Here is a 19,505-nt window from a genome sequence, read left to right on the forward strand (position 1 = left end):
GTTGAGGACAGTGTATTAAAAATAAAGTCGTCCTCGAGTGGTTCAGCGTGCATGCTTACATTGTGGAAAGCTGCAGCCCTAGCCAAAACCTGTGTGTAGGAGGTGCTATCTTCAGGTGGAGAGGGCTTAGACGGATAGCACTCTGGGCTGTTGTCTGTCACAGGGTCATCATAAAGATCCCATGGATCTGTGTCCTGATGTGACTGCATAGTGTGTGTGGGAGACTGTGCAGTAGGTGTAGCAGGTGGAGAGACAGTTAGTTGAGGAGAAAGACAAGGAGAATGGGCTGGAAAAAAACTGACGTGGCGGAGATTGCTCTCTTGGCACTTTAGCCTTTGGCTGATCAGTGTCGATACGTCCATGGAATGCCAGCTTTCTTTTAAATTTGAGGGGAGGTGCTGTGAGGATTTTGCCAGTATCCTTGTGGATCTGTATCCTGGCTTGTCTATCATCAAATTCCTCCATTTGTTGAAGCTCTTCCTCAAATCTATGGCTTTCTTTAAGATGTTTAGAAAGTCCATGTTCCTCAGTATAGGATTGTTTTTTCGGCTCCGAAGCCTGGTTTTTCGGTACCAAAATGCTCGTGGTGGTAGTAGGCCTTGGTTTGGAAAGAGACTTCGGGGTCTCGAATCAACAGGTCGGTGTCTAATTGTTTCAGAGACTGTGTCTCGACTCGAGTCTGAAGACTTCGATGCTGGTGTGGCCTTTCTCGGTGCCAACGGTGTTACTTGGTCACCGCTTGATTTTTTCTGGGTGGAGCCATGGCCTTCCGGCAGTGGCGTCCCTCAGGCCTTTTGTTTGGTCTTGGTCTGGGTCGGGGCAAGCGTGCTTGCCCGCTGTCGGTCGACGTCGGATTCGTCCGAATCAGATCCTTGAACGGAGATGGCAGTGTGGATCATCTCCTCTTCTTCCGCGTCGATGTGTTCGGTGCTCTTTGACGCCATCTGTAGCCTTCTCACTCTTCGGTCTCTCAAGGTCTTCTTGGAACGGAAGGATCTGCAGGCCTCACAAGTATCCTCTCGGTGATCGGGTGACAAACACAGATTACAGACCCAATGTTGATCTGTGTAGGGATACTTGGCGTGGCACTGAGGGCAGAATCAGAATGGGGTCCGGTCCATGAGGCTTTTGAATGCTTGTTGCGATCGGGCCGACCAGGCCCAGGTTGGGCGCGGGTGCCCCGAAGGGCAACAGAGGGTGTGTGTCCGCCGATACCGAGGTGTTGATGCAAGATGGTGCGCAATCGAGAACGATACAGACGATTTTCGGTGTTTTAATACGTTTTCCGAATCGAACAGCTGGAGTGAAGAGGAACACGTCCGAACTCGATGGCGGAAAGAAAACAATCTAAGATGGAGTCGATGCCCATGCGCAATGGAGCCGAAAAGGAGGAGTCACTCGGTCCCATGACTCGAAAAGACTTCTTCAAAGAAAAACAACTTGTAACACTCCGAGCCCAACACTAGATGGCAGGAACTGTGCACAGCATGTGTATCTGCAGCTACACATGCCACCGAACATGCAGATTATATAGCAAAATTTAAATACAATGAAAAGTTAGTCATCAAGACTTTCACGTAACCTGGTTGCATTCACCTCTAAAGTAGACAGAGTGATCTTTAACAACTAAGCCACCCAGTATCTACAGGAGATAAAAACAATAATTTGAAGGAGTGAATAAGGGATAGCTTGGTTCAGAAGGAAAATAACCTCACTGCAGGTAGCCATGCTGCTTGCATTCCACTAGTCCACCAAACGCTGTACCCCTTAGGTAAATGACACACAAGTTTTTGCCTTAATCTGTCCCTGCCAAATGCATGGAAGGAAGTGAAGACTCACCATGTCACACATAAATATCCTCAAAATGACTGAAGGATGTTCGGACAGGAAATTCTCTTACTCCTCAGAAATGCTTATCTTCTTAGCCTTCTCAGAGAGACCAGGCTAGGACAAACTTGGTATGATTGGCACCTGGTGTTAATAAGTTACCTGGAACTTCATTGTAGATCACAGGTGAACTGTGCACCAAAGCATCATGGGTGTCCAGTGAAAGTGCATCCAAAGTTGCAAGGGTTAACAGACCTTCATCATGAACACATAAAACAATGCCTCTAGCTGAGGGATTAGAAGAAGGACAATAGTATATGTTAGATTTCCTAGGAAACTTCCAGTGAGGATGTGGACCTGGACCTGCCTGGAGTCTGAAGAGAATTTAAGGGTGGATCACTTGTGCTTTTTTGTTTACGTAGGGGCTTTGTTCTCATGAGTTCAACCCCTCTTGTCCTTCTCTTCCCAGTATGTCAAGCGGGAATAATAAGTGGACTCTATAGCTTACAGCATGACCAGAGAAACATTTGACACTGTCCTTAATAGGCCTAATGAGAATTTTACATAAAAAATGCTAGGCCCTGCTGGTGAGACACGGTTTCAGGCACAACAGAGAAGAGTGAGCAAGTAGAAAAAAAAACAGTGCTTCAGCACTTTGAACAATGCTTAAAATCCAAATCAGGGGGGAGTCATATAATTAATTATGTTTAAAACTATGAACATATGTTACAAAAACAAAAACATAACGAATCTGGATCTTATCATCATAGGTAAATGGCGTCAACTTTAAGGAAAAATATATCACAAATGTAGCAACAGCGAGGAAGCTCTGGAGCACAAATTAATTTAGCCCTATCTAAAGCCTAACTGTAAACACTGACATTTCCCGAAACCAGCTGAACACTCAGGGATATTTAAAAAGTGGTAGAACTGACATTTCAAAGAAGAGAAAGAAGAATAAAAGAATTGTGTTTCAGAATGGCACTGACAAAAGGTTATCTTGAAAAAACAAACTTGCACAATGAGACAGCCATACAGGCAAGTCAATGCTGCATTTATCTTCATTCACCACACTTAAAATAGAGAAGTACATTACTGTAGGAAATTAGGTGATTATTTGTGCTGGATGTGAGGCCTGCACAAGAGATACATAAACAACTTACTAACTAGGAAGCAAGCACCCCACTGTAGCTCTATAAGGCAAGCCTACTGGCTTTGTCACAGGTTCACTATTTTAAAAGACCACCAACCCTCGTTAAAAACATCATCATTTTATGTATAAAGGCAATTTTCCATAAAAGACGTGCAGATTCAATAGTTAGTCAATAAAGCATTTCAATATGGAATAGACAGTCAATAAAGCATTTCAACATTGCTAAACAATCACTGACAGTGTAAGTAAAAACATTCAAAATTAACATAACATGGTCTTGTTTCTTTTTATATACTTTTAAGGCCATGTAAAGTGCAACCTTACAACCAGTTTCTAGAGGGCGTTGCACTCCAAAATAAAATAAAAATGAAGGGGAGGGGGAAATCATACATTTCAGGACCCCAGAAGGTCACTTTTTCAAAAACTTTGTTGGGAGTAAACTGCTGCATCATGTAGCCTCCCACACATTTCCTATAACGCTGATAGTACCCATGCCATCCTCGGGCCACCACAAGGCAAGAACTATCTAAATGAGCCTCGACTGAGGTATTATGGGACGCTCCAGCTAGAAGAGTAGTGACTATTTTGTTAGCAGTTCTCCCATTGTTTGGGAGAGACAATTTTCTTTTTCACTTTTGTTTTTTCTTTGTTGTTAAGAGCAGGGGTGCCAAGTCCCACCTAGGACATCCCAGACATGGCTCTCACATAGCAAGCAGCCTGGAAGCCCAGTCTCAGCGGCTCCAACCAGCTCCTTGCAAGGTCAGCACTCCTTATTGCCAGTATGGGAGTAGACAGCTGTGTTTTCTCTGCCACTCCATGCAGACAGGGTGTTGCAATTCTAGTGGCTGCCCCGCTTCCCCCAGACAAAGGCACAGGGAGCAGGGAAAGTCCACCATCAACTGTGGGGGTGGGACGGGGGGGGACGGTGGGAGCTTTGGCAATTCCCCTTCTTTTTTTGCTGCAGGCGCTGGGGTTCCAGGCCCTTTTGACTGTTTATGCAGCCCGGAGGATGGGGTTCACAGGCCTACAGAGAGTCTGGGAAGGTGCCACATGCAGCCCACTCCTTGGAAAATAATTGATGAAATCTTGTGCCGACCCCCACACCCTGGCCAAACCTGGGGGTCGAATCCAGCTCCTTGATCTCCATCACTTGCAAATGGGTCAAAGATCAACAGCCTTGAAGAAGGCAAAAACTCAGGTCCTGTTGGGACGATTTAGCCGATCCTGGAATCATCCTACTCCTGGTGGCAAGCTCTAGCAAACAGGAGCAGATCCTGTGAGCCTCCTGGCCTATAAAGGACACATTCATACAGGGAGTTGGTTCTAATGGCTTCCTATGGCAACTTTTCTCTTGGTCTTTATTCTCTGGTTCTTCTCTTGCTTGGGGGTAGAAGTCCGGATCTTACCCCGAATTGGGCTTCAGGGGTAAATAGGTGGACAGCCTTACTGGCCCCTGGAGAGACCCACCGGTCCTGGGGCCAACTGTGGGCAAGGTCCTTAGTCCCTTAGAGCATTAGGAGGTTTGTCCTTCCAGTTGTACACGGCTGCTGCCACTGTTGCAGTCCAGTTGCAGCCAAAAGTACAAAAGCACTCTTTCTCCCTTGTGCAAGAGTTTTTAAATTGGGGGAAGATTCTAGAATCCAGGCACCCCTGGCCAATTTTAGGGTGACACATAACCTCTCCACTCCTATCCCAAGCCTCCAGCACAGCATGCTAAGACAGTTCAAGATGGTGCAGTCCAGAAGTCACTGGTCACAGATCCTCTTGGAGCCTTGGATCCACCCCTTGCTGACAACACTGCCAGGGCCTTTCCCAACCTCTCCAGATCAGGAGCTGAGGGAAATATTGTTAATTACTCCTTTTTTTGTGGAGAGGCCTTTGTGCCCTCTACGGAGGAGCAGAGTAATTAACTTGGCTCAACAGGGTGACAAAATGCCTGGGCTGTGAAACTAAGCTGAGCCAGGGAAATGTGCAAATTCTGGATGCATATATGAACTGGGCGCACACTTTCCGCCCCAGAGTTTTTATTTTGCAAATCTTTTCATAAACAATGCATGACATACAGTGGATGAGACCGAGAAATCTTATACATTGTCATACACAAATGTAAATTAGGGCCCAAAACCCTCACAATAACGGAAGGACTAAGCATTTGCAACATCTCTTTTAGTCCCATCTCTGTCTTGCTAGTTTAGCTATGCCCCACTCTCCACCCAATCACCAATCAGCACTCCGTCTCCTCCCATCAAGTTCCACAAGCTGGCTATCCACGGGCCCCATATCTTCCCCCATTTCTTTGAGCAGCCCCTACTTTGGTAGACCACGTTTTCTGCTCTTTGACACCAGTCCATATCTGAGGCCCACTCCTCCACACTCAGGCAATGATGAGCCCCTCAAGCCCCAGCCACATTCTGTTTGGCCACCCTGGCCACAAGCCACTGCCATATTCGTCGGTATCTTGTCCACGATCAGTTCCGTTATCGCCAGGAGGAGCCACCTGGGATCTCTAGGGACCATCACTCCCTGAACCTGAGCCATTTCCACCCCAGTTTTATACTTCATGGGGCTTTGTAGGGCTAAGGGAAGCAAAACTGGATTCTAAAGCAGATTTCCTATGATATATGTAATATAGTGTAACCACACACCAACAATACACAATACTGACTTCACTTATGAGTTCCCACTAATATCTAACCATGCAGAGTCCTGACTGAGCCAGACTGTGTGCAGTTACCGACTGCGTACAGTGATAGCCTCACATATGCAGCCCTCACACACATGTTTACGCATGTTCACATGACACCAGCCAGGTGCCCGTTACAGCACAGTGCCCTAATCTTAAAATACTAACGTTGGCGGTAAACACATGCAGTTCATTACTGTAGGAAAATGGCTCCCTGCTGCAGTTACCTCCCCACTTTTTGCCTGATATTGATGCAGACTTGACTAGAAGTGTGCTGGGACCCTGTTAACTAGGCCCCAGCACCAGTGTTCTCTCACTAAAAATGTACCATTGTTTCCACAAGTGGCACACACATAACTCCCTTGCAAAATTTACCAGTGGTACCAAGGGCCCTGTGACCAGGGAAGGTCCCTAAGGGCTGCAGCATGTGTTGTGCCACCCTAAGGAACCCCTCACCTAACACACGCACACTGCCATTGCAGATTGTGTGTGTTGTGGGGAGAAAAAGGCAAAGTCGACATGGAATCCCCATCAGGGTGCACTATACCATAGGTGAGGTGAGGGCATAACTGCATGAGCAATATGCCCCTACAGTGTCTAAGTCTATTCTTAGACATTGTAAGTACAGTGTGGCCATATTAAGTATATGGTGTGGGAGTTTGTCAAAACAAACTCCACAGCTCCATAATGGCTACACTGAACACTGGGAAGTTTAGTATCAAACTTCCGGGAATAATAAACCCACACTGATGCCAGTTCTGGATTTATTACAAAATGCAGACAGAAGGCATCTTAGAGATGCCCCCTGCATTTTACCCAATCCTTCAGTGCAGGACTGAGTGGTCTGTGCCAGCCTGCCACCGAGACGAGTTTCTGACCTCATGAAGTGAGAGCCTTTTTGCTCTCTGGAGCCAGAAACAAAGCCTGCACTGGGTGGAGGTGCTTCACACCTCCCCCCTACAGGAACCGTAAGACCTAGCAATGAGCCTCAAAGGCTCAGGCTTCGTGTTACAATGCCCCAGGGCACTCCAGCTAGTGAAGATGCCCGCCCCCCCGGACACAGCCCCCACTTTTGGCAGCAAGTCCGGAGGAGATAATGAGAAAAACAAGGAGGAGTAACCCTCCAGCCAGGACAGCCCCTAAGGGGTCCTGAGCTGAAGTGACCCCTGCGTTAGGTAATCCTCCATCTTGTTTTGGAGGATTCCCCACAATGGGATTAGGGATGTGCCCTCCTCCCCACATGGAGGAGGCACAAAGAGGGTGTAGTCACCTTAAAGGACAGTAGCCATTGGCTACTGCCCCCCAGACCTAAACACACCCTTAAATTGAGTATTTAGGAGAAACCCTGAACCCAGGAAATCAGATTCCTGCAACCACAAGAAAGAAGAAGGACTGCTGACCTGAAAGAGCCGCAGAGATGACGGAGACAACTGACTTGGCCCCAGCCCTACTGGCCTGTCTCCAGACTCAAAGAACCTACACAGCGATGCATCCAGTGGGACCAGCGACCTCTGAGGACTCAGAGGACTGACTGCACCTAAAGGACCAAGAACCTCCCAGAGGACAGCTGCTCTGTCCAGAAACAACAGCAAAGAAAGCAACTTTAAAGAGACTCCAACTTCCCGCCAGAAGCGTGAGTCTTCCCACTTTGCACCCGATGCCCCCAGCTCGAGTTCAGGACAACCAACACTGCAAAGAGGACTCCCAGGCAACTCCAACGTCATGGACACCCTGAGTCGACCGCCCTTACCTCCACAGCAACGCCTGCAGAGAGGCTCCCTCTGACCGCGACTGCCTGGTAACAAAGGAACCCGATGCCTGGACCAATCACTGCACCCGCAGCCACCAGGACCGAGAGGAACCACCTACCAGTGCATGAGTGACCAGTAGGTGGCCCTCATCCTACCCCAGTCGGTGGCTGGCCCGAGAATCCCCACTGTGCCCTGCCTGCATCGCCTAAGTGACGCCTGGGTCCCTCCATTGTTTTCAACGACAAACCAGACACCTACTTTGCACACTGCACCCAGCCACACCTGTGCCACTGAGGGTGTGTTTTGTGTGCCTGTGTCCCCAGCCCCCCCCCTCCAGTGCTCTACAAAACCCCCCTGGTCTGCCCTCCGAAGACGCAGGTACTTACCTGCTAGCAGACGGGAACAGGAGCACCCCTTTTCCCGTTATCTGGGCCCTCCTTTGATGTCTGCACCCGTCAGGCCCTGTGTTGCTGGTGCGGTGGCTTTGGGGTTGCCTTGAACCCCCAACGGTGGGCTGCCTATGCCCAGGAGACTGAACTTGTAAGTGCTTTACTTACCTGAGAAACTAACCAATACTTACGTTCCCCAGGAACTGTTGATTTTTGCACTGTGTCCACTTCCAAAATAGCTTATCGCCATTTTTGCCAAAACTGTGTATACTACTGTTTTAAACCACAGTTCTATACACTTACCAGTGTGAAGTACCTTACAATGTATGTACTTACCTACAATTTGAAACTTGTTGTTCTAAAATAAAGAAAATAATATTTTTCTATATAAAAACCTGTTGGCCTGGAGTTAAGTCTTTGAGTGTGTGTTCTCCTTTATTGCCTGTGTGTGTACAACAAATGCTTAACACTACCCTCAGATAAGCCTACTGCTCGACCACACTACCACAAAATAGAGCATTAGTATTGCCTAATTTAGCCACTATCAACCTCTAAGGCGACGTTACTCAAAGTACGGCCCGCGGGCCGCCAGCGGCCCCACGGACCTACCTTGGAGGCCTGCGAGACGCACAAAAAACGCCATATGATAACGGCCGCAGTATGTAAACATAGAAGAGGGCCGCGGGAGCATGCGCAACAGTGGCTTCTTTGCGCATGCTGCCGCGGCCCTCCTCTATGTTTACTTACGGCGGCCATTGTTTATGGCGTTACCGTGACGATCCTGGAAGCCAAAGCCCCATAAAAGTCAGCGCTTGCAGCTAACTTTTACGGGGCTTTGTCGTCTGCTTCCTGTCACCGGCTCCACGTCTGCTGCCTGCCTGCCTGCCGTTCTACATTTGTGGCATCTTTACAGTGCTTTGAGTCAGATAAGGCTCTTTGGTTATTTATTTATTTGTTTTTAATGTAGTGTGTGTTACTGGGGTAGAGGTGAGAGCAGATTGCGCTGTGTGTGTGCGCTGTGTGTGTGTGTTAGTGGGGTAGGGGTGAGAGCAGATGGCGCTGTGTGTGTTACTGGGGTAGGGGTGAGAGCAGATGGCGCTGTGTGTGTGTGCGCGCTGTGTGTGTGTTACTGGGGTAGGGGTGAGAGCAGATGGCGCTGTGTGTGTGCGCTGTGTGTGTGTTACTGGGGTAGGGGTGAGAGCAGATGGCGCTGTGTGCAGATGGCGCTGTGTGTGTTACTGGGGTAGGGGAGAGTGCTGATGGCGCTGTGTGCAGATGGCGCTGTGTGTGTTACTGGGGTAGGGGTGAGAGCAGATGGCGCTGTATGCAGATGGCGCTGTGTGTGTTACTGGGGTAGGGGTGAGTGCTGATGGCGCTGTGTGCAGATGGCACTGTGTGCAGTTGGCGCTGTGTGTGTTACTGGGGTAGGGGTGAGTGCTGATGGCGCTGTGTGCAGATGGCGCTGTGTGTGTTACTGGGGTAGGGGTGAGAGCAGATGGCGCTGTATTCAGATGGCGCTGTGTACAGATGGCGCTGTGTGCAGATGGCGCTGTGTGTGTTACTGGGGTAGGGGTGAGTGCTGATGGCGCTGTGTGCAGATGGCGCTGTGTGTGTTACTGGGGTAGGGGTGAGTGCTGATGGCGGTGTGCAGATGGCGCTGTGTGCAGATGGCGGTGTGTGTGTTACTGGGGTAGGGGTGAGTGCTGATGGCGCTGTGTGCAGATGGCTCTGTGTGTGTTACTGGGGTAGGGGTGAGAGCAGATAGCGCTGTGTGCAGATGGCGCTGTGTGTGTTACTGGGGTAGGGATGAGTGCTGATGGCGCTGTGTGCAGATGGCGATAGGGGTGAGAGCAGATGGCGCTGTATGTGATAGACCGGACCCTGCAAGGGTAAGAACTGTGCTGCTGTATCTTTGTCTTGTAATGCTTAGGCACCAAGTTAGACCTTTGTTTGTGCAACCTCCAAACAATAATGCTTACTTTTATAACCCATACCCACCAACCCAGTACAGCCAGAGAGAAACCACCCACCCATGAAAACTACCAAAAATCAGATGACAATCCCAATATAAATCAAACCATTTGTGAAGTGTCCAGTGGGGTACACTTTGTGTGATGGGCAAACACCTTCAGCTTACTCCTCCTCCCAGGGGTGCGGTTGATATGGCTGCTGCATCTAATTAAATGTCTCTTGTGATTAGGATAGGGATATACTCTGGAACATTCCCATTTGGCTCTTGTGATTAGTGTAGGAATATACTACTAGAGCCAGGGATGTTGAAAATGTCTTACAATAATACACTTATTTTTATCTGGCCCCTGGCATTTCGTGCACAGTTGATTTCTATTGCTGTGTGACCCAGCATGCTGAAAAAAAACAGTCTCTAAAAAGGGGCCCGTATACCATTCATTGGCCTCATTATCACTCTAGTATGCCTAGCAGGTTGCAAGCATAATTGGAAAAAATACTTTTTATAACATGGTCCACTGGGAATCGGCAAAGGCAGGCATGTGTGTTGCCAATTGTTAGATCACGGTATGCTTTGTTTCCTTTTACACATAACTTTATATTACTTTGGTGTTGTGCACAGAGGTCTGTAGCGAGACGCAGTGTTGGTCCATTGGTCGTGAGGCAGTGTCGGTCCATCGTGAAGTGTTGTCGGTCGTGAAGTGGTGTCGGTCCTTTGGCTGTGAGGGGAAAATCTGATTCCTGACCCTTGAAAATCATTGCACAAACTCGCTGAGACCAATGGCCTACAGTCCAGTTACCAAGCCTTGCAAACGACCCAGATCCATACAGAGTGAACACAGATCATTCCAGGCAACATGGGAAGAAGAGTACTTGTTTGTTGAATGGCCAAAGGAGAAAGCTACCTGTTTGCTTTGCAAAGAGAAAGTAAATGTTCTTAAGAGATATAACCTGGAATGGCACTACAAAACTCGACACGCAAGTTATAGTGAGAACTTCCCATTGCACTCACAACTGCGTTCAGCAAAAGTGGCATCGTTAAAGCAAACACTTCTTTCCCAGCAGAAGCTCTTCCTTTGCCAAATGAAGGAATCTGAGGCTGTTACAGAAGCATCATTCAAAATATGCTACCTGCTTGCCAAACATAAGAAGCCATTCACGGAGGCAGAGCTGGTGAAGAAATGTTTCCTTTCAGCAGCTGAAATTTTGTTTGAAAACTATAGCAACAAATCCAGCATTTTAAAAGAAATTGGTGCATTACAGCTATCGGATTCCACTTGTGCACGCAGAATAGAGGCAATGGGTGAAAATATCCAGGAGCAGGTGATCAAAGCTGTCAGAGAGTCTTCGTTCTTCAGCATTGCCATGGATGAGTCCACAGATATAGGCGATGTGGCCCAGTTATTAGTTTGGGTGAGGTATTTGGACCAATCGCGTCATCCCAAAGAAGAGCTCCTGTGCCTTCTACCACTGCACGGGCACAAAAGAGGAGAAGATATTCTGGACAGTATCTGCAACTACTTCGAAACACATCACATACCACTGGACAGTCTTGTTAGCATCACAACAGATGGCGTGCCTGCTATGGTAGGCCATGACAGAGGCTTTGTATCCTTGCTTAAAAAGAAGCTCACTGGACAGCCTGTAATAGACTACCACTGCATTATTCATCAGGAAGTTCTGTGTGCAAAATTAAAGCATGGAGAACTGAATAACGTCCTAAAACTTGCAGTGAAAATTGTTAATTTTATTCGTGCCAAAGCCCTTAACCATAGACTTTTTAAGGCTATGCTGCAGGATTCTGAAGCTGAATATACAGACCTCTTGATGCACACTGAAGTGCGATGGCTAAGCAAAGGGAAAGTTCTGGAGCGGTTCATTGCTTTGCTTCCTGAAATTGAACACTTTACAAACAGCAGAGGTCAAACATTCCCAGAACTAAAGGATGTGAAATGGCTTTTAATGCTCCATTTTCTTTCAGATCTATTTGCACACTTCAATGCTCTTAATTTGATGCTGCAAGGCAAACAACAGCTTGTGTGGTCCATGATGAATGGTATTTACTCATTTGAAAGTAAGCTTGTGCTATTCAAAGAACAACTGGATGTTGCTGACTTCACCCACTTTCCAAAACTGTTGGCTGTGACTCAGAGGTTTCCAAATGCACAAGAAATGCTGCCAACGCTAAATCTTGGTGCATGTCTTGAGGAAATTTCTGGGGAGATCAAAAGGCGATTTTCTCAATTCAGAACCCTCACCCCCCGGTTCAGGCTGGTTGAAAACCCCTGGATGGTGAGTGCACGAAATCTTGATGCTGTTGAACTTATTGGCGTGAAAAGACCGCAAGCACAAATGGAGCTGATTGACATGCAGCACAACTCAGCTCTCGAAGCATCTTTTTTGGGGCAGGCACCAGAAGAATTCTGGAACACTGTGCCTTCTGACAAATTTCCTGTTCTTTTTACAGTGGCCCAGAAAATAATTTGTATGTTTGGGTCAACATATGTTTGCGAATGTTCGTTTTCCACAATGGGACTTTTGAAGAGTAAATTCAGAAATAAGCTAACAGACTTACATCTGGATCAGCTCTTAAGGCTTGCTGTTTCAGACATAATACCAGATTACAGAACACTAATAAGAGACATGAAGTGCAAAATAAGTTCTTAGTATGTCTTCCTTTGACATACCTATTTTCCAGACTCAGAGAAAACTGTGCTGCGTTGGGCCTGTGCTGAATATCCTGTTCACAAGAATTACCATGCCATGCCTCTTAAGATTACTATTGTCTGATAATAAAAATGTTTTTCAAAATGTCCTCTTTGTAGGTTTGTAGTTATACCTGGATTCAAAATGCAGCATTGTTTAGCAATGTTTTGAAAAAGGGGGCGGGGTGGTTGTTCCCCCTCTAAGCCCCGCCCCCCTTTGTCACTTCAGTGCGGCTCTCGGCCGCAAACCATACTGCAATTTTGGCCCCGAGAAAAAGTTTGTGAGTACCCATGCTCTAAGGGGAACCCTTGGACACTGTGCACACTATCTCTCACTTTGAAATAGTATATACAGAGCCAGCTTCCTACAATTACTGTGATTACAGTGGTTGAGACACGCAACCCACAGTAAAAAGTTCAAAACCAGGTGATTAAAAAAAAATAATAATAATAATCTGGCCGTACTAAATAGGTAGAACCCATTCTGCAACAATTATCAACATCTACATGCTTTAGCCCCTACGCACCCCAATATTAACTTAACCTGTCTTTATGAACAAAAAAAAACTTTATGACAGCTTGGCAAATCACCCTTTTTAAGGCAGAACAGAAAATAATTCTCAAGTGCAACAAGTGTACTGAGTAAAAGTGCCCAGGCTTTCCTAATCACACTAAGACATGGGAACTTGAGCTGAAAATTCAGTTTACGGTAAGTTTACTACATAGTACGATTGCAGCTTTATCATCTACCTACCATTCCAATACACTTTTTTAAGATGCTCCAAATGCTGAAATCATTTCTGGAAAACATTGGAGAGGGCAAGCTTGTTCTAGGAAAAAAAAATAAAAAAGAAATTTGTTGTTTTCTTAATTACATGTTTTTTCTTGTTAACATATCTAACACTTTCATTGTCAAAGATAATAGAACTTTACTTACAAACATAGTAGCACTTTACTTTGTTTCAACTCAAATACAACAGCACAAAATAAAACATGCCATACTCACTATGAATTAAATATAAAACTGGAATGCTGAAATTAAACTTCAGGTGTAAGGAGCAGAGAAAAACAGAAGGGCCATGCCTGCGGGATGGAAAGACGAATGACAATATCATGGCACTGTGTTGGCACTTGGGCCCAGGATATACTGCACCATTAGGCAGACAGGAGGAGTGAATACTGCCCTTTGACTACCCTCCCTCCACCTAAATACTTTGGATTTGCCTGGGCGCGGTTTGTTGAATGGGGTTACTGGCTCCTCCACTGATTGTGGCACTGTCAGGCCTTGTTTTTGTTTTTTTAAAGCACTGAATAGGGCAACAACAAACTACCTATTAGAAAGCCCAGACCGGAAGAAGACAAGTGAGTGATTAACTGACTTGGGCAGTGAGCTGCTGAGTTGAATTGGTGCACAATGGGGAAACCACTAATGAAATTCTCTCAGATGGCTCAAGATGAGGAGAACATTCCTGATACATTGTCTGAACAGTTGGTGGAACAGGAGGCCATCTCCGCTACCATGCGTTCACAATTTGATAAAATCTTAGCAGCGATTGTCGACATCAAAACTGTTCTGCAACAAGATAATTGGGCAGTTTCAGTAGGACTGGGGTTACTGCGGGCTGAACACCGGAAGCTGGCAGACAGGGTGTGGGAGGCAGAATGTAACAAGGCAGACATTCGCCCAGCTCACGAAGCATTTACGCACCAAGTCACGGAGCTGACCAACCGACTGCGTATACTGGAATATCGTGCAGAAGATGCGGAAGGTCACAATAGATGTAATAACATCCGATTGGTGGGACTCCCGGAAGGAGTGGAAGGCAGCGACATGGTGGCGTACCTCTAGACTTGGCTCAAAACTGCAGTAGCCCCTCACATACTCACACCTTTCTTTGCTTTGGAACAGGCGCATAGAGTGCTGGCTTGTTCACTGTCCCCAGGTAGACTGCCACGCAAATTGCTGCATTATCGTGCTAGAGATGTTATACTGAATTGTGCCCGCAGAGATAGCCCGTACCCCATTGAGAATGGAAAAGTGAAGATGTTCCCTAATTACACTGCGGAAGTACAAGAAAAAAAGCATCTTATGAAGAAGTATAGAGAGCACAGAGAGATGGAGATACATCACTCACTGCTGTTACCGGCTGAACTGAATATCATAATAGACAGCAAAATGCATTTTTATGAGGATCCCAGTGAGGCGTGGGACTGGCTGGAGGCCCACAAGGCTGGGACCCCCCATGACAGGAAGGAAGCATAAACAGCAAGATGTAATCCAGGGACCCACTGGAAAACGCCAGCGAGTTCGAAGATGGGACCGACGATTGAAACCCACCCATCACAAAAACACACTGAGAAAGAAGCAGCAATCGAGGCGGTAGCAGACATCGCAAGACAGAAACGCATGGGATCCCACTCAGGGACGGATACGGGTGGATCAGTAAAGGACTCAGAGGCCGATAAGCCTGACCTTGAGAATGAGAGACTGCCAGTGGTAACCCCTCAATCTTTGGCCAAACTCATAACTCACTGCATAGTTACACTACCTATTAACATGATTGTTCCGATTTGTTCATCACTTACTGGCTCGAAACTAATGGGCGTAAGCTCTCTCAAATGGATTGATAACGCCAGATGAAGGATGATATAGACTGAAGGACCTAATAACACAGAACATAATGGTGGAAACATGGTCGTTCTTTATGGATATGGGCACATAGGAAGATGACTACTATTGAATTTGCTGGGCAGGAGGGACATTGCTGGCTTTAGACTGCTAGTAGCACCCCTTCCCCCTCCACCACCATGCTCTCTCGAGGAGCATATGGAAGAAACTCAGAAGACATGGTTTCGTTTTCAGAAGTTGACTTGTTTGGGCGGAAGGCCGTTGCTGTTCGGCCGTGGTGTTGGGGAGTTCATTAAGGGGTTTTAGCTGATGTTTTCACGAGGCAGGATATATTATTGGGAGTGAAGGCTTGGGGAGACAGGGGGGGCGGATGTGTTTGCAAGACAACTTGATCCGTGGGTATATGCATGGCTACCACAGCACAACACAACATGCATGATTTGGAATGTCCAGGGTCTGAGATCAGGAGCCAAATGTTATAAATTTTACCAGTACTTAAAGCACAGAGGTGTTCATATAGGGATGTTGCAAGAAACACATTTGGAGGGGGAAGAATGTGGGGCGTACAACCCTAACAAAACTGACAGAAAGATGGGAAGAAATATTAAGAAAAGAGATACCAGATAAAGAATGGAGCAGGACGATGTCTGACCTCAGGAGTATCTTCCTTAACACTAGACTTCAGTATATTCAATTTAACTTCCTACACATGGCCTACTTGACACCACATAGGTTACAAGTGATATATAGTGGGAGGCCCGGGGATGCCTGAAATGTGGACTGACGCTGAATTCTGTCACATGATGTGAGAGTGCCCTTTGTTGCAGGTTTACTGGAGGACAATAATAAACAAACTACACCGCACACTTGGTTGCATGCTTCCCTTTACCTAGGAGGTATGTTTGTTGGGGAAGTTCCTCAGGACTACGAAGGACAGGGCTGGGTCGCAATTCCTAGATAGGCGCTAGCTTTGGTGAAGAGACATATTAAAATGGCCTGTAAATCGGCCAGAGGTCCAAGTTTTATTGCATGGGAAAAAGATCTCATGAAACAGGCAGGAGCGGAAGGGCAGGCACTTCGACAAGAGGATGCTGGTGGTATTAGGAGGCGCCCTAAAGTACATCTTTGGGATGAAATGATTGAGGTGTGGCTGAACCCAGCTGTAGGGACCTAATCTGACAAGGGGAAAAAACGCTCTGACTAGAGACACATGATACAGAAAAAAAACTTGCTGAGGAAATCATATATAAGATGAGCGATAAACCAGGCCCAGACAGAGGTGGAAAAGGGAACATGAGTACTGGTGGACTGACTACGAGAGGGACATAACATTGGGCAACCTGGGCCTGGGCACCTAAACATAAACATTCCATGAGAACAGAAATAACAAATTTACTGTGGTGGCTTGACCGATAGGAAAAAGTAATGCGACATGGCCCCCTCTGACCATCGGCCTTTTAGCTTATTCCTACAGAAGAATAGACGGACTTGACAGTTCCTACCTGCCTTTCTATGACATCTTTGTTTTCCCTTTTTTTTTTTTTTTTTTGCTTGGTTTAAGTTTGTTCAGTTAGTTGATTATTAAACATATAGGCTACAAGGTTTTCGTAGAAATACTAAATAAACTGGTGCTGATGCTATACATTGACAGTGCTTAAGAATTAAGTCCCAAGAGTGATTGGACATTTCAGTGACAACAAAATGATGTATGGGTCTAATACATACAAGGATCTGCTTTTTATGATGTTTTACATGCTTAATCTACAGTTGAAATGATGTAAGGTCAAACTGTTTAAAAATGCCAATAAAGAGATTTGAAAAATAAGCTTATAGAATGAGCTCAATGGAGATGTGCTCATAATACAGTAAATACTATCACACATCAGTAATCCTATCCTGTGCTCCCTCCTTTCCTCCAAATTAAAAGGTTTGCCTTCGAGAACAGGTATAATGTTGCAGGTATAACGTTGCAGTGGTAGAACGCTGCATCAGGTTACATTTCTTCCATCAGTCAAAGGAATGCTATCCATTTTTGACTACTTACAGATGAGGAGTATTAAAAATGTGCTCTCAGGCTTCTATCTTCCCTTTCTGGTAACTGAAAGAGGAGTTTACTCGTTCCTCACATTTTCTAAATAAATGCCCTTAAAGGAAATGTATTTTATATTGCAATGATGCTTAAGAACAGTGATTAAAGCGACAACCATCATACATTACATCTCTCTCAAAGTATTTTTTTCATCATGTCAATAACAAGAGAACTAGAATTTCTTATAAATTTTTAAAATCTAGTGCATGATTGGTCAAAATAGCTAAGAAGACTAAATGATTTTAAGAAAGTAATAAACAAATTGCTAAAATATGCATCTATCTACAGCAATGTTTCAAATCAACCGCAACCCTACCTATATAGTGATATGTCAGTACCCTTAAAATACAAGATCATGCTACATACATTTGGCGATTTCCTTCTTTTGATTCAAATCCTCCTTGGATAGAAGCGACTGCTAACAGCAAGCACAGACTTTGCCGCTATAAGAGTGCAAAAATACTGCAGAAATTATGCACCTGCCCCCTCTTATAGAAGATTATAGCCACATTTAACCATTTGAAATTTCGGGCTTGCTGGCATGCATTAATTCAAAGTTTGAATGTGGAAAATTCAATTTTTTTTTTTAAAGCAAGTATTTTGTTTTATATTTAAGGCACTAGAACTGTGACATTTTTTCCAAACAATCAGACCTTTTATGCCTAGACAATGCTCATTAAGCAAAAACTTGCAACCGATTAATATCCAGTTTAGCATGCATTTTTTTCCATCCCAACAATAATTTAATCTTTTTCTATTCCAGTTGGCCACAGTGTGGACCATGAAGATCAGTATAACAAATGCTAAGGGGTCAATTATGATCTTCGGTGGACGGAACAGCCTGTCCGCCGAAGTCCCGACAAGTAGGTTGCCGCCAGTGTGGCCGCCTCCCTGTTGGACCAATTATGAGTTTTGCAGTGGGAAACGGCCTACAGCATTGTCGTAATACAGCCAGCGGCAATGCTATAGTGCGAAGGTGGCAAGGCAGACAGTGAACTTTGCAAAGGGACTGGCCAGGTGAGCCCCTGCACTGCCCATACCAAGGGCATTGCCCCTGCAAGGGCCCCCTGCACCCCATCTCCGCCAGCGGTTTCATGGCAGAGATCATAATCCCCAAGGCAGAGCTGCTTGCAGTGCTGCCCTGGTGGATTAGGACCGCCAGTCTATCCTGTGGCGGTAAAGTGGCGGTGCTGGCCGTCTGACCGTTGCGCTACCGCCATGATCATAATGTGGCAATCAGACTGGCACAAGTCTGACCGCCACCACGACCCTGGCAGTCTTATGACTGCCAGGGTCGTAATGAGGGCCTAAGTCGTCAATCTATGAAAGCGCAATGTGCTGAAAGAGAAAAACTCAATTGTAGGCTAGTTCTGTTCCACCTAAATATCTTTGAAAATATGGTTGATATTTTGATTACAATTTTTCACAGTGGGCCTACACCTTCATTAAGGCTCAGTGAAATAAAAGCCACTAATGTAAAGGTCGAGAATAAGGCCCAACAAGGTGATCTGAAGACAGATCCTAACAATGGTCTGCGTTCTCTCTATAGAAATATCAAAGGAGCAGTCCCAGATTTCACTCTCATGAATAATTATCATATGTTGCTTTCAAAGATTATTGGACAGTCTATTTTATTTTCCTACTCAGCAGCTCCTTCCACACACACTGTACGTAACTGAAGACTTCTAAGGAGCTAAAGCTACAGTTGTGAGAAGGTAGCCTCTTTCTAGCCTTGTTACCCCCACTTTTGGCCTGTTTGTGAGTGTATGTCAGGGTGTTTGTCACTGTTTTCACTGTCTCAATGGGATCCTGATAGCCAGGCCTCAGTGCTCATGGTGAAAACACTATGTTTTCAGTATGTTTGTTATGTGTCACTGGGATCCTGCTGGTCAGGACCCCAGTGCTCATAGGTTTGTGGCCTATATGTATGTGTCACTGGGACCCTGTCACACAGGGCCCCAGTGCTCATAGGTGTGCATGTATATGTTCCCTGTGTGGTGCCTAACTGTCTCACTGAGGCTCTGCTAACCAGAACCTCAGTGGTTATGCTCTCTCATTACTTTCAAATTGTCACTGACAGGCTAGTGACCATTTTTACCAATTTACATTGGCTTACTGGAACACCCTTATAATTCCCTAGTATATGGTACTGAGGTACCCAGGGTATTGGGGTTCCAGGAGATCCCTATGGGCTGCAGCATTTCTTTTGCCACCCATAGGGAGCTCTGACAATTCTTACACAGGCCTGCCACTGCAGCCTGAGTGAAATAACGTCCACGTTATTTCACAGCCATTTTACACTGCACTTAAG

General features: G+C 46.0%; 1 protein-coding gene across 3 annotated transcripts in view; it reads right to left on the reverse strand.

Moving 5' to 3' along the window:
- Positions 1 to 19,505, reverse strand: part of OSBPL1A (oxysterol binding protein like 1A) — a 1,294,449-nt gene that overhangs the window by 445,085 nt on the left and 829,859 nt on the right. For all 3 annotated transcript variants that reach the window (XM_069220031.1, XM_069220033.1, XM_069220032.1), the window contains one exon: positions 13,231 to 13,306. In XM_069220031.1, the coding sequence (XP_069076132.1) occupies positions 13,231 to 13,306 (76 nt within the window). The remainder of the gene's footprint in view (positions 1 to 13,230; positions 13,307 to 19,505) is intronic.

Source organism: Pleurodeles waltl, chromosome 2_2, assembly GCF_031143425.1.
Source record: "Pleurodeles waltl isolate 20211129_DDA chromosome 2_2, aPleWal1.hap1.20221129, whole genome shotgun sequence".
In the NCBI taxonomy this organism is placed as follows: Eukaryota; Metazoa; Chordata; class Amphibia; order Caudata; family Salamandridae; genus Pleurodeles; species Pleurodeles waltl.